This window comes from Toxotes jaculatrix, chromosome 13 (genome assembly GCF_017976425.1).
Source record: "Toxotes jaculatrix isolate fToxJac2 chromosome 13, fToxJac2.pri, whole genome shotgun sequence".
NCBI classification, from domain to species: Eukaryota; Metazoa; Chordata; class Actinopteri; family Toxotidae; genus Toxotes; species Toxotes jaculatrix.
The window spans coordinates 19,290,504-19,307,009 of record NC_054406.1 but is presented as its reverse complement, the minus strand read 5'-3'; the positions used below and the strand labels follow the sequence as shown (position 1 = coordinate 19,307,009).

Sequence of the window (16,506 nt, the reverse complement as noted above, 5' to 3'; positions counted from 1 at the left end):
GAGAGCTGCTCGGGCGAGTATTCAACAGAGAAAACAGCTCCAGACTGGGAATGGCTGTGGCTGCTATTCTCACAGCAGGCAGCACTGTACTTCCTAATGCCAGGCAAACAAAGGGCACATAAATTTTATCAAAGTTGCATGAATTGAACTGTACCACTATCAGCTCTGGCATCGATGCCTTGTTCTTGGATTACTGCAAACATTATTGGGAAGTCTCTGTTTATGTCTGTTGTTCTTTCCTGTTTGTGTAAGTTTAATGCAAGAATGTCTATTTAACATCACAGCAGGTACATCCTGTCAAAAATACATACCTCTGGTTGTATTTATTTCTGGAATTAGATGAAATATATTTTAATAAATTTTTGATTGAGTTTTTGTTTTCTGAGTCATCCAGCAACTTTTATACATACACTTATACATGACAGAGTCTTTGCCCGTCCAGTAGATGGCAGACAAATCTGTGCCACTGACCGATGGTGTATAGTCTACAAAAACATGTACTGCACTCATGGCCTGTAGTTCAGCAAATGACCAGAAGAGATCACACTCTTCAAACTTTTAAAATATGTACTGTACCTTCTGCAGACAAACGATGTATGGCATGCTCATGTGTCAAAAAGATCAGACTGGGTCTATCTTAAAATTTACACAGTAGCCTACCTTCTTTTGCATGTGGAATTTTCCAATAAACATTGTACAAACAGAACAAATCTTTGTCCATGTCAGTGTTTTTAAAAGAAAAAATATCTGCAGTTTCACTATTTCTCATTTTCAGTCAAGATCTACACAGAGGAAGGGTCATGTTAATATTATCAAATCCAAATGTTTTCCTTTATAATATCAGCATCCCTTCAATATTTACTTCAGTTAAATACAATTAAATTAGACTCAACAGTTATAGAACTGTCCAGAACTGTAATACACTCCAAGATAACTGGCAAATCAAATGTAGTAGAGAAATATATGTTAATGCATGACCTGTTTGTTTTCAAAAGCTGTTTTCAAAAGCTTTTCAATATATCTTTTCTACAAGAAGCATTTTTCATGAAAAGGGGTTTTAATACAAGCATTATGTATAATGAAATGCAGTGTGTACCACTCATTTTTAAAATGTCTGGAAAAATAACTAAAAAGAAAATGAAATGTGATTATTATATTATTTATTATGATTGATGCTGTTGCTCTGTACAATGATGTCTCTGTGTTGAAAGGAAACTCCTAAAGTCTCTTGTTTTTTTTCTCCTCATAACAAGACAGACTGCTCACCTGGATTGCATTACCCATCAAACGTGCTGATGATCTTTGAAGTGCTGCCTGTATATAGCGTTACTATGTGCATATACATTGTGTAAATTATTCATATATTACACACATATTTTGGGAATATCTACCTGATGCACAAACATACAGTGAATTACAGTATATTACTATCATTGTACAGAATATATTTTATTTAGTTAATTTTTTAACCTACCTCATTGTTTTTGCGAATTGTGTGGCTGCATTACTAGAGTTCATGACAACACTGAATTTAACAAAGCGATTGTAATTATTTCAAACGGTGATATTTCAGATGAGAGGGGACAAACAATATAAATACCCGACTAACCATGTCGACAGCCGTTTATTATCCCACCTCTCTAACCAAAGAGTTTTAGTTTCAAAACCTTAACCGTATCTTAACCACTTTTTTTTCACCTAACCTTGATCAATATGTGTTTTCTGTTTTAACACTGAGAGTTCACGAGGTCACGTGGTTCCTGAGGTTTGTGGCTTGTGTACAGATTTTTTTTTTTTTTGACTGGTGGGGGCAGAAACCACCCTGTTGAGATATGCGCATGCGCGACAGTATTTAATCTTCCCACCGAGTTAATGTGCAACACCTTTTGACAGCAAAAGGTAAAGAAAGAGGTTTTAAATACTATATTTAACTTCTCTTGGCATTTGGTATAAAGTTCAGGCGATGCTTCAATGCTTTATTTAATTCGCCTGCGTCAAAAAGTTACTTTTGTGACTTTATTTGGGTCAGAAGGTAGTTAGTGAAGCTAGTTCCGCCTTGCTTTCTCTCAGTGATGGACAGCAGCGACAAGTGTCAAAAGTAAGCAGGGGTCAACGAGACACAGGGAAAACACGTCTCCTGCTTTTCGGATACTTACCTCACAGTGGGATTTGAGTGGTCACTAGAAAAGGTGAGTAGCTATTGTGCGCCTTTAGACAAACGTCTCTTTTTTTTTAGCTAGAATGACAAGTGTGGGCTGAGTTGGGTTTGCTAACAAAGCTAATGCTACAGTACAGGGACAGTAGCCACCTGTTGCTGACTCTACTTTAGCTAGCAACAGGCAAGGATTAGCATTATGCCAGCACTGTTTGTAATACGTTTCTATCTTTAGCTCTCAAACCTGCTTTTGGCTGGTCAACTAAGAAAGGGGGACTGAACAGGGAGACCGAAAAGAGACTGTGTTATAATGTGCCTAACTTTCTTCAGTTAGCCACAGTTACCCACTACCTGTACCTGTCTGATGTTGACTTGTTAGTTTCCATGTATTGTTAGCAATAAGGCGATGCTAAAGAACCAAAAAAACAAACCTTATTTATTTCTTATTATGTCCGGTTTGGCTGCCTGTTGTACTCAGAACACGCGACCATTACAGGAATGTTGAAACCTATGAATTTTATATTTATATTATATATATTATTGTTTTGTAATTCTTCTAACGCAAACGTACATTTGCATTTGCTTTTGCATTGCAGTTGTAGCATTATATTACAGTGACTGCAGGAAAGCTTCAGGTGTACATGATTTGGAGCAGCCTTCCTCTCTGTGAAGTATCCCACAGCATTCCATTCACAGGCCCGTCTGCTTGTTCCAACAAGCACCCGGTGCTTTTAGTACTGACTGAAAGCAGTAATACGCCCTATAGGACAACGCAGGCTGTTAGAGGAGAGAAGACAAAAGGAGTTCTGGCTTATTGTATTTGTTCTAGATAGACAGCATTGTAATCAGGTCATTCATGTTATTGTGCTTTGTATACACATAGTCCTGGATTGTTGTGCCTCACAAGGATTACATCTCACTCACCGAGCAGAGGTGATGTTGGTACATTTCATCTCATAAAATACATAAACGTGGGTTGCAATATGGAATGAGGTTAAGGGATTGGGGGTGATGGGGCATGTTGCAGGACATTGGCTTTGATTTTCAGAGGATTCAAATGGTGGGCAATGAACTTCCACCATGGCATGTGACAGTAATCTTTGGCAGATAACTAACTTGTTTGTCTGGAGGTAATTTTCTACATAAAGAGGTCATGTTTGCTGTGGAGTTTGGCAGGTAGTTCGAAATGTATTCCAAAATCTAAACATTAAATGTTTTTAAATTAGATTTGGTGGGAAGTTATCGGACTCTAGAGACAGATGAAAGATTTCTAAAACGGCATTGTGCATCCTCCTCTTGAGTTAATTTTGATTTTGGAAAGTAGAATTTGATAAAAACAAGCTACTGTGGTTGGTTGAATAGAAATAAATAGAAAACAGATTTGTTGAGATGAAGTTGTCTGAGTGTTTGAATCTTATGGGTCTTGTGTGTGTCTTATATAATCAGATGTGTGTGCCATTATCAGCTAGCCATTGACAGTGGCTCATTGAGATCCATGCAGCTTGTTCTCAAACAAACTCCCGTTTGGCTCTTTATTTAGTGATTGCTAAGTCTGCAGAATGAAACTTGGCACAATGGCTGATTGTATTCCTCTCAGCTTTGCAGAGCACTGCCCCTTTATCCGATGACCTGGGAGTTATTAATGAGCTAATTGGGAGCTTACAGTGGACCAACAGAGTTGTGTAAAATTTATGAACTACCACGTAGTGCAAACAGAGCACAACTGATTTAAAAAATTTCTTTCATCATGCAGCAATCTTCGGAATAGTTTTTGCTTTGCTTAGGCCACATAGTGTTATGATAAACCAGCACATCGGTTCTATGAGAACCGAGTAAAAATATTCATTAATAAGGTTTGTTTACAGTTAGACTGCTAACATTACTACAAAAGGAAAGTGCCTTGGGCTTGGTTTTATATTTGTGTGAATAAACACTGTGAATTCAGAGTCTGTGGTTAGATGTTGCAGTCTTAGATGAATTAATTTGTGTGTGTGTGTTTTACTTTGATGACAACCAACAAACGAGGCAGTAAGCTGCTCAAAGTAGCATGATACCAGTTGACAGGGGTGGTTGGCAATCTTTTCTGTGTCTTTCTAATGTTTGCTTTGATTTATGAGAGTGATTACGCCATGGTTATCATGGCTTAGATACTAGTGAAGTGACTTTCAAGGCATTAGTTGAATTCATTATGCACTTTGAAAATCTAGATCAGTTATTATTGTGGAAAGTAAGAAGAATTGTATTTTAAGTGAATACAAAAACATGAAGAAAAGTAAATGACAGTTAAAGAATCAGTGAATTATATTTTTCTTTATATTAAACTTCAGGAAAGTTGAGTTATTTATTTATTTACTTACACACCATTTTCTAGAGTAAACATGGAAATTAGACTCATCAAATATTAATAACTCACCGTCTGCTGTGATTGTAATTGTCTCCATTGTTGCACGATTAAGGAATGTTTATGTTTGTAAAACAATGATTGGAAATCTTTTGCAATGTGATGAAGTTTATTACCTGCATTAGTATTATGATGCAACCATACAAGCATAATGGTTAGCCACCTGTTCATTTACAACCTGATTAAGCAGTCTCTTTATTGTTCAACTATAAACACCTATTTGTATTTGTCATAATGAAATGTACTGACATTTTTGCAGAATTTAGTCATACTGACATGTCAGTAATATTCTGTCCTAAATACTTTATAAATTACTCAAGGTATTGCAGCCTTATTGTGCAAACAGGTCTGAAGCCTCACCTCAACAAGAGATATAACAAAGGTGTACACTTGCACTCGTGTGAAAGTGCTGCAGTACCGCTGATGGATCCTGTTGCTAAACCTGAAAATCAGGCTGCCATTTTGCCTGCTGTTCTCTGAGTTGTACGCTTTCTAATGCAGAGATATTCCATGTGGGCCTGATACACAAAGAAATGCATGCAAAGAGTGGCTCTGGAAAGCAAGCATAAGCTAACTCAGAGACGAGGCTGCCACCTCATCAACCTTTGGATGCTCTGTATGATAATGACAGGACTGGGTGTGAACCTGTGTGTGTGTCTGTACATGTTCTTGAGGGCTTCAGCTTTACATTATGGAGGCTGGCTCAGCTTAGGTTCCCGGCTCGTATGCTCACAAAGCGGTGAACATTAACTCACGTCTGTGTTTGCTTTGCTGCCAGCCTGCACCGGTTAATTGTTGCCCTTCAGAGCTGGAGCTGTCCTGGGCCCGCTGCACCGGGAGGATATTTGAGAACAGAATTGGGTTGCAGTGGTGCTGAACTTTATCTAGTGAATTATTTGTGAGTTCAAGTGTGTATCGACTTCTCTCTCTTATGGGCAGGTTGGAAACAATGAATAATAAATGGATTAAGCCTCTTTCTTTTTAAATGGCAAGAAAATAAATTGGGCTATCATTGTTTATTAGTTCAAGATATTTTGTGTATTTCATGACATTGATATGCAGGCAGTGATTTTGCTGAGCATACAGAAACTGTAGGTCTGTTAGTTTTTCTTTTAGATATGCCTTGGTTCTATTGAGGATAGCTGTAGGTACTTATTGGAAATAAATGCAAAATCAGTCATTTACACAATCAGACTATTTATTCTCAGGTTTATGAAAGATGAACCCTGTCTTAAACCATTAAATGATTATATGCCTTTTTTATTTTCTCTGTAGCATAGTTTGCTATCAGAGCTCTGTGCTGCCACAGTAAATGAACATACAGTGTAAGCTAACCTTTTTATTTTGCCAGGAGCTCAGTTACCTTATTTAAGTCACTGTTAGGATTTAACTGAATTTTTATCTGAAGGCTCAGAGGCACTTCTCTGAATCCTCTGCGTTGTATATAATGAGTTTTGTGGACATTACTTTAACATTAGAGAAGTGGACATTAGCCTTTTTGGTGGATCATTTGAAGTGGAGTACAGTACAGACATGTAATCCTGCCTGCAGCTGTTGAGCATGTGCTGTGTGTACATTATATGCCACAACTTGTCAAACCAGTTGGACTGAACCAAAGCTGACCAGGCAGAGGGTTGTCCACTATTTAAAAAAGCTGTTACTAGCCGATTTAAAAGCTCAGGGCAGAGTTGGTTCTGTAGTTTGCACGTGAGGTAATGGATTCATAGTAGTATGACAGCTTCTTGGTATTTTTGTCTGTGGTGATGACGTATGTGGTGATGTATCCTGTGTCACTTTGTTCCAGCTTCCTGCTGCAGTCAGACTGTTTCATTCATTTCAAACATGTCAAAGATCCAAGATCAACTATCCTCAGTAGAAGTTAATCTGAATAAACTAGCCTATAGTACTTTTCTTTCATCATGGCTACATTTGAAAGCTGAATTTACAGAGAAGCTATCAGGCGTTAATAACATAAACAAATAACATAAGAACTTGGTCTAGTCCATCTGATAAGCAGGTGAAGTACTTGCCTGCTAAGCTGCATTCTCCCTTTTATTCTGCAGTGCACATATTGAGTCACACAGGTTGGGTTTTACCTGTTTGTTGTCAAGGGACTTGACATTCCAAAGTGCAGCCTGATACAGCTGTTTGGACCCTCCCCTGTCTACGTCACGATATAGCCGCACCTGCTGATTTTGACCAATTACAGTCAGGGACATCATTTGAATAGTTACTGTGAAGCTCACAGGGAACACAGATTGTATGTAAGTTTGTCATTTTCAGCTGCTTATGTCCCTATGACCTTGATGCTGGCACCGTGCTCGCTCCTCCTCTGCCTAGCTGCTCTGTCTTAAAGCTGCAGGATATTCAAAATTGGGAGTTTGTAACTAAACAGTGTTGGTGTTATTGCCATTAGTGTCTAGAAAGTAATTTAAGTGCTTGCTGCTCCTGGTTACTTACTGACTGCTGCTAAACAACAACAATGCAGTGACTGTTAGAGGGCTCTAGGCTCTAGAGGGGTGTTTCATTAAGGTGGCTATGACCGACAGAGCTTACTGTGAAAAGTCTGTCTTGAATTAATCTGACATAGTGAACCAGGATTGAACTGTTTCATAAAGCCAAGTCGGAGCTAATGAGGTCAAACCGAGTCAAGTGTGGTTTAAGAAGTGCTTGTTAATGACTTTGAAAGGCTGACCTGAGACATCAAGCACCGTTACATTTGCATGGTAACTTAGATCAAACTGATGATGGCCTCCTTTATGAAAACAGAATTTGCTTTGGCTCCTGACTGAGACTTTTTAGTCTATTTAGTTTTTAGTCTAGTTAGTTTTGCAACCATTTTTGGAGACAATGCTACGCTGTGCTATTTATTTTTTTAATAAAAAAAAATCATCATATATCATTTGAAACACCATGAGGGAGCAAGAATCTGAGTGTGAGAGAGATAGAGAGTGATTAGAGTGGAGAGGTAATGCAAGTTGCAAGGCTCTTGTCATCATGACAGCGTGGGATGGGGACAACGCTGTGTGGGATTGTGTTTGCTGACCTTTATTTTGCTAAAATTCAACTTGGATCCTTTTTTATGAGTTGATTTCCCTGGCATTGTCAAATAATTGATAAGAATTGTGGAGTGGGAGGTGGCATGAAGTTTTTTCAGCTTCTGAAGGGGGGCATGCCAGAAAAAGTTTGAGACCCACTGCACTACAGTGCTAAATTTTTGATGAGGACAGTTCAGATGAGGAATCAGCAGATAATCTCGTGCTGAAAAAGGCATAGAACTACTCTTTCCGACAGGAATGGCTCGCGCAGTTCTGAATGAATGAATGAATGTGTTGAGTGGTATGTCGAAAAGTTTTGCTCAAATTTAGTGCTGGTGCTCCTAAAATTTTAGTAGTGAGCACCAGTGCTACTACTGAAAGATGCTAGCCTGGAGCTCTGCCTTATTAACTTCTGAACTACACATATTTTACTGTTATAGAGGTTAAAGTTGTAGTCTGTCTCTCCTTCAAATGCACACACTGTGAAATACTGACTCCTTCAGTGTGTCCTTGTCAGGTCTTTCTGTTTGTTTACTCATTAAGTTGAAATCTGCATTTGCAGTGTCAGTTGGTAAAGTTGCTGCTTTGTTACTGTCCCTGTTGAATGCTGTTATGTGACATCTTCTAAATGTTTACATTATTTTCACAGACTTCCTGTTTAATTTGCATAACATAGAAACACCCATTTCACTCAGGTGTCTGGGCTTCAGTAAGAAATTTCTTATTTTAGTCCGTCAGATTTCATGTGTATTTTAGCAGTTGTTTCATTTTTCACTGTGGTTTCATATGTTATGCAGAAGACATCACAGATAGACCCATAAATAAAACCATGGTTCAAGTTTAAGCTTTAATATGGGACAAATGTATATCTCTAGTATTTTGTCCACCCCATTTATATTAATAAGGATATGCCAAATAACAGAAATGCCTCCCTGTATAACACAGTACAATTCAGCAGCCAGGTTTACACAATAAACTTCAACTAGTGTAATTTGAATGTCTCAAAACAAGCCCAGTCCCTATGAAATACACAGCTATGTCAGCGAGGCTGCCTGATGAAAATGACTCCATCACAGAATCTCTCGTTCTGTCCCACAGTAGCAGTTATCACGTTTCCAAATCAATATTTGATTCAGTGTATTTATTACTGTGTAAAACAGAGCGTATTGTTTTCCACTCTCTCGGGTATGGAGGTGAAGCAGAATTATCTGTGAGACATCACATCATGTAGGATGATTTATAAAAGAAAACTGCACACAGCGTGCTCATATTTACCATCCCTTCTCGAATGTGATTTATTCACACCAAAGGGCTTAATTGTGCCAGTGTTTCTTTTAAGCGCATGCATTTCATTCTTTGCCTCTTGTTTCTCAACTCCTGTGGGAAATAACGTATTCCCATTCTCCCTGGTTACTGCAATTGGCTGCTATTTTATTAATGGTGACAGCTGTTCTCATGTGTCTTTAAAAGAAATTCTGAATGATACTTGTTACTTTGCCTTTAGTCTGGCAGGATTCAGGATGGATTTTTTAGTTAGTGTGTGAGCTAATTAATGCACTATTTTGTCCTGGCTAACACAACAGAGCTTTTGTTCAGCTTCAGTCTGCCCCCTACCATTAGCTGCAGAGAACATCCAATCTATTCAAGTGCCCTGAGAGTCATGCATTGATTTACTGAGTAATAATGGAAAACTGGAGTCTTAAGTGATTGGAATAACTTTTGTTAGAACTGAAGTTTAACTTAACAGTATCAGCTGCTTTGGGATCCTGTAGTCCCCCAACCTCTTCATGAAATTATGCTGTTTCACTTTTTGTATTAGCTGTAATTTAAGCTAGAACATTTGTTTGTCTCTTCTTCAAGAACTCGTGTAATCAAACACACTCACATCCTATTATGAAGTAGTCCGTTATATTGTGCTATATAATTGAAATTCTACTAAAGGTATACATTTCCTTAACGATTAACGATTCCATTTGTTCATCTGTTTCAGGAACTGCTGACTGCTGTGTCACTGTGACACTGTGATGGAAAATCCTGGTAAGAAAAACTCCCCCTTTTTGTGTTTCTAGTAATTCTGCACTTTACGATTTGTAGGCTTTCACTCAAAGAAAAAAACTTAAAAACAGAAAAAAAAAAACTTTTCAGATTTTCAGTTTTTCTTTTTCATAGAAAACTTCATGAAACACTGCATCCGATTTTAAAGGTGTCATTTTAGTGTATATGCTGACTGTAGTGAAACTAATGTTATCTCAACAGTAGTATCATGATGACAGAAAGTGGTGAGTTAACAAACACAATACTATGTTATGAAGCTGTTCGTTAAGGGGCTGGCCCTGTGACGCATTGTGCTGTTGACACTGCAGCTATCTGATTGGCCCTCACCCAGAGGACACACCTGTAGGTTAGCAGAGCTGCCGGTTTCTCTCACTGCTGCATGTGGCCTTGTGTCTATTTCACCACTGACCTCGGGCGTTAGACGACCTCGACGTATCACGTATACACTCACATTGCTCAGAGGATCTTTGTTCCGAGGCTCAACTTTTGTTATTCATTTGTGACATCTGTGGGAAATACCTGGGATGGCTGTGCAGTCTGAATACATTTGTGAGTAAACCTGCCTTCTGTCTGTTGTTGGGTGTAAAAATGTGATGATTTACACTTTTATGCATTTGAATTGACTTCTTTCAATTCCTTTAAACTGTAGTCTGCTTTCTTGACTGGTAACATGTCCTTTGTCTGTTTGGTGAGACAGTATTGAGTTAAAATAATCCATTATTGCTTTAGTCAAAGCCAAAGTAGAACAGGGCATGGCTCCATGAGCACTTTATAGACAACTAGGCCATGGCAGGAACAGATTAGGGAGGCCTGATCTACTCTTCCCTGCCTGGCCCTTTGGCCAAGCAGTAAAAATAAGCTGGACTTCCTCCTTGGCTTTGTTCTAAAAGTGATGTGTTTCTGACAAGACGGCGTGGCTGTTGAACAGCTGTAATGCCTCACGTGTCTTTGGATTTTGATCCGAAAGGTCAACATCATTCAGTGTGTTGGCTAATGTTATGTTATACTGTATGTTTTGGGGTTGTCATGATGACATATTATAGTAGTATCTTTCTGAGTCATCAAGTTGTTGTTCTCGTGCACCTGGGTTTCGTGTTCTCAGGCTTGTTTAAAAGCCTGAAATGTGTTTGTCTCCATCTGCTGCTTCTCTTTGGAAAAGGAGAGAAACATTTCAATGCCGCGATGAGTCATAAGTTTGAACATGTAATTGTTTGTCATCCCTGTTTATTTACCAGTGGTTTCAAGGATTATAGTCCTAATTGTTGTCCTTGTACTAAAAGGCCGGCCTGTGGTCTTACATTCCATGCATACCTGTGTCAGAGCTGTTCTTCTGTGCTGTGGCTTTAATTGGACTGTAGAGGGAGCAACAGTTATGTGGCATGTGATGAAGTGAGCTTCTTATGATGTATTGAATGTCTGAAAACACAGGGATAGTTTGGTCTCGCTCAGCTTACCAAACCTATTCTTAGGTCGGCCTTTTTCAACTAAAGTTTAAGTTTCAGTCTAATTTATCGTAGTATATACTATCAATAATATGTTCCTACATTTTACGCTGATGATATTATCTCTCCATCCCCTCATCTGTGGAGAAAATACATCACAAACATGCTATGACGCTGCACTGTCTTTGAGCAGACAAGGATCACTTTCTATAAACAAAATTTGGTCTGATTAGCAGTGGCAAAAATGGGTAACATTCCTTTTCCCACTCTGATTTTATCTCTAATGTGCAAGGAGGAGCTTGTCAAACTCCCACACACTGATTACATACAGCCAGATCACACAGTGCTCAGATAGAGATGTTCAGATACACGATGCCCTGCTCCCTTGTTTGTGTCCAGCATGGAGAGGTTTCTGATTAAAGCCTCTAGACAGGTTTTTTTGACCATGTTCCTGCCCGGGTGTTGTGTGTTTGACACTTCATGTATGAGATATTGTTTTGTGTCTTTTCAGTGTGTTACCAAAGGATTTAGAGAGATATGGTGTGTAAAACTATACTCAAAACAAATTGAGTTGTAATAAAAACATTTGCAGTCAAACCCGGGGAAGGTGTGGTCGAGGAATTGTGTCAGTTATAGCTGTAAAACAGAGAAGCTAATATCTAATCCTTATCCGTTTACACATGCATTTCATAGTTTAAAAGGACAATCTCCGGAGAGTCACTGGACACATCCGCTGTGTCACTTCCTCTTCTCTGGCACTGAGCTCCACCTTGGCCCAGCTCACCTTCCACTTCTCCAGTTACCTCACCCTGCAGAGCCCGCCCATCACCCTTCAGGGAGTAGTGTTTTGTCAGTCTGTGAAATGGTGCTAGCGGGGGGCCCCCGCTACATCGCAAATCCCTCAAGGCTTGATGGCTGGACCTGCCAAACCTCAAAGCTCGCCTACTGTGAACTTTGCCCCCAAAAAAATCTGCTCTCGGGAATGAAAGGCATCTGAGACTGCTGGATTACCTTATTGGCGTACCTTATTCATGAAGTCAGAGCTCCGAGAAGGGAGGGACCTAAGAACTGAGTGAGCGAGTGTACTTGTGTTTTAAAGCGAAGGAAGGAGGGAGGAAGGGAGGGAGGGAGATACCAAATAACACAGGCTGAAGGGAGGGGGAGGGCAAGACTAGAGAGACTAAACGACGCAAGTGAGCAGTCAAGACTGTCTTGAGTTACAGGAGCTCTATGTCGGGTTGGAGAAGAGCGAGGTGGCTTTAGGTTTTCCTCTCCTGCCTCAGGAGAGGCAGGGCCCGGCAGGCCAGTGGGGACAGGAGCCGTAGCATGGGACACAGTGCTAGCAGTGAGACAGTGGCCCAGCAACCAGCCCAACACAACACGGGTGAGTCCGCGGCCAGAGGCTCAGCACTTAATGGTTCCTGCGAACACAACTTTGACCGGTCTTTTGACGTGGAAAAACTTGGCCAGCATGTTTGCATTTGTGTAGAATGGAAGGCTAATAAGAGAGAGAGGGTATATGTGAGCAGGTGTTTTTAAACCAGAGAGAAACTGGAAGGCGACAGGCACAGACAGGTGTAGAAGAATGCTTGCAGATGGAATGTGGTGATTGTGAAATATACAAACCACACAAACTTTTCTCTGTCTGCACTCTGCGCTCCATCTCCCTGTTGGAAGCTGTTCTGAAAAACAAGATTTGAGCGTACAAGGCACCTACTGACACCATCTCTCCACATGTGGATCTGTGTTTTAACTTAAATGACTTCTCAGGTCATGTTGTAGTCCACAGGTGTACGGTGAACCACAGAGCCCCTGACTCTGTGGTTATGCTAATAACAGTTCAAACATTCAGAACTTGTTTTTGCTGTCAAAAGAAGGATCCTCTCTAGTTGTATTTGCACACCTACAATTCCTCTTAATAACACAGCTTGCAGCTACTGGAATCTAGTATCTTTGTAAAGCAGGCCACCCACTGGTCTGTCACCTCTTTTCTTTAATTCGGTCATGGCCTTCTGTTTGTTAAACACGAACAACGACCTGTTCAATTACGTTCAATTTGATGGATCAATATTTGCTTTCTGTTTTACTGCAGACGTCCTGTTGAAACACTTTTCAACACTCTTTCTTACATAAAACGAGTAACAGAAGAACATCCTCTTTGTTACATATTTGCTCTCCATGCAGAGATGTATATTTGGCCCTGGCGTGCTATTCTGTGTAGTTGGTGTCATCGTATCATGTGATTGGCATGAGTCATATGGACAGCTTGACCAGAGGAGTCCAGGGTATTGCATTAGCTCCGACTGGTTAGTGCAGCTTTCGTGGTTTTATTAGTTCTTGGAGTTGGAGTGGCTGAAAATTTACGGAAGTGTGTGTTGTCAGGTTCCCTGTTTAGAGTCTGTTTATAAATGCAGACCTGGAGCCTTTGTGTTCGTGTTTAGTCTCGGCATTGTAATATTTGTTCCACTTGACTGTCTTTCACCTCATCTGTTTGGAGTCGGCGTCTTTGATTCTGCTGCAGCTAAGCCACATCAGTGGTATCCCAGTTCACTGCCACCCCACCCCTCCCAGTTTAACACCCACTGGTGTCTGGTTATGTGTCAGGAATAGCTGTGTGGGCCAGCACGCTGCACAGAGTTCACTGACCTTTGTGTGCCTGCATTTCAGCATGGGATTTTCACACATCCGTTCAACTGCCTGCTTTACTCACAGTCTACCCACGCAGCGTGGGCAGACAAAATAACGTAAACATTTATGGAGAGACTTTCGTGTTAACAGAATTTGAATCAGCTTTGGTCATCTTGGGTTGAATGAAAATTAATCTTCACTTAAATATGTGTTTTTGCAAATGATCAATCCTGGGCCTGCTGTTAATGTTTGTTTTGTCTAAAGACATTAAGATTTTTTTCTGTTAAATTTTAGAACATTGTGAAAATGCCTGTTTTAATTTCCCACAGGCCAAGAAGACATCTCCAAATGTCTTTTCTTTGTCCGACCTACAGTACAGAATATTATATTTGAGAGAATGGAATCAGAAAATGTTTGGCACTTTGCCTTGACAAATTAACTAAGAACATTAAATCAGTGATCAAAATAGTTTGAGATTAAAAATGCTAAATTATTTAATATGTGTAACTGAACAGTCAACTCATCATAACATACATGTGTGCCAAACTGCACACAGGAAATGTAAAAAAAATTTTCGACATAGAAACCAATCTGACTTGCCTTTGTAAAGTGTTTTTTGAGGTTATTTTTTATTGCCTGAGAAAATTATAAATTTGACGATGTCATCTTTGACTCTGGTACAAAAATCAATTAAAAAATAATAATCATGTGATTAATCTAGAATGAGAATAGTCAAAACAGTCATTTGCATCCCTACATAGTTTGAAATTGGTCATGGCACAGGCTTTGGAAATATGTACCAGAACTGCAACTAACAATTATTTCCATTATCGGTTAATGTTGCCGATTATTTCATTCATCATTTGGTCTATAAAACATCAGAAAACTGTATCCTGCAACAAAAAAGCAGCTAATTCTCAAATTAAAGAAGCCTGAACCTTCAGATATTTGGCATTTTTATAAGAAAAAGGACTTAATAGATTAGGTCAATAAAACTGTTTGCCGATTAATTTTCCTTCAGTTGTTAAATTGACTAATCGTTGCAGTCTGGATCTGAAAGTGCTGTGTAACTCATAGCTGTCATTGCTTGCTAGATTATAAAATCCCATTTATTTGTAATCCATAATTTCTCACATTGTAATCAGATGAAACACATACATACATAATACAAATCTGAAGCATATGAAGTTATAAAAGTAGAGTTTTGGCCAGGAAACATGCAAAGAGTACAGTCCCCAGCTAAAGATATCAGTGGCACACTGCAGACAGACACAGACATTCAGCTTAAATTAAATTAGATCATGAAAAGCACTGAAAAAGAGCCGAACCCAAACGTGTATCAATGAAAAGGGCTGTAGGCCACAAATGATCACAAATGGCTGCCCATTTTCATTTTTAGTAAAAAAACAACTGCTCCATTTTCTTTTTTCTTTTTTTATTATTAATAACATGATCATATCGTAATGTTTAAAGGTGAATTGTAACTCAGCGTTCATAAACTTCTGGGGAACAGATGAATTTGCATGAATAAATGGCATAAATGGACTGGTTAGATAAGGGCTGCAGTCTGGGGGAGCTCAAACTCTACCCTGTCTGACAGATGAAAAACTCCTTGTATTGTGTCAGTGGCGTGTGGTCTGATTGTGGTTGCCCACTGTACACACGGCACATTTATCTCAACTCTATGGAAATTGGATGGCAGCCACTGAAAATGCCCCTATGGACAAAACCAGCGTGTGGACATTTGCACTGTCATCGCTTATATTCCTGATTGATCAGATTTTAGCAGGTGATTAATAGCTCATGCATTAATCATTAACACCTGCATTCAATGTACTCCAAAGTCCCCTCCCCCTCTCAAAGGAGCCTAGTGTCCTGAGCTTTCCTCTCTGACTCACAGTATTGTCTATATTTATCTGTGACCTTGAAAAACTCATCCTCAGGACATGGGTTTCTGTAGTGATTATAAAAGATAACAGTCCACTTTAAATCCCTCAGTGTAACACCTGCGTTGCAAACCTGTAGAATCCAATACCAGCCGCCCCTCTGTCAGACATAGCTCAGTAGCAATCAGTCTTTTATAGTGTTTGTGAAATGAAACCAGAGATCCCATCTTCTCACCTTGTTTGCACTTTTTTCTCATGTCTTGTCTGACCTAACCCATTTTGCCTCCACTGTTAATGTTGGTTTTCCCCATTATTTCATTTAATTTCACCTTGTTTTACATTCTGTTTACATGGTCTTACAGTTTTGTCTGACTGTGAGCAGTGCAGGAACGTGAGAATAATTAAGTGACTGGTTTGATACCAAAAACCACAGGCCTTCTGCACGCCTCAGAGCTGGTTACCATGTTTCACTGTGTTGTGTAACTGCTGCCATACGACTCATCTCCCAGGAATTATAATAGTGGTTTCACACCCAGTTATAGCTGTCTTTGGATTTTCAGTAGTGTAAGACTAACCTTGGGGATTTTGACTCATGGTTTCTGTCACAGTTGCTGCTTAAATGTTTGTTTATTTTTGTTCAGTTTTAATCATATTCTTACAATTTTAGATGCCTTAGTCTGGTTTACAAGAAGAATATTGAAGCTTTAGACAAATGCAGAGGAAGGTACATGATCCTCTACCTTTCACTACCATGGCAAAAATCGCATTAATTCACACCACCCTGTAGATAATACCAGAAGAGACTGTACCCGTATTTCACGGTGTGACTCCCATGTGACAGTTGAGACAGCTAAGTAGACATTAAGAGTGGAATTTGGACCAGCCTTGTTTAGAGGTTTGG

The 16,506-nt window shown here is 39.4% G+C and overlaps 1 protein-coding gene across 5 annotated transcripts in view; it reads left to right on the top strand.

Moving 5' to 3' along the window:
- Positions 1–1,859: 1,859 nt before the first annotated feature.
- The window catches only part of phactr4a (phosphatase and actin regulator 4a), a 29,547-nt gene continuing 14,900 nt past the window's right edge, over positions 1,860–16,506 (top strand). For 3 of the 5 annotated variants that reach the window (XM_041053017.1, XM_041053016.1, XM_041053013.1), the window contains exon 1: positions 12,258–12,475. In XM_041053017.1, the coding sequence (XP_040908951.1) occupies positions 12,418–12,475 (58 nt within the window). In that variant the 5' untranslated portion in view covers positions 12,258–12,417. Of the gene's footprint in view, positions 2,190–9,584; positions 9,632–10,057; positions 10,199–12,257; positions 12,476–16,506 lie in introns of those variants that run through there. The other 2 variants (XM_041053015.1, XM_041053014.1) reach the window with 2 other exon arrangements.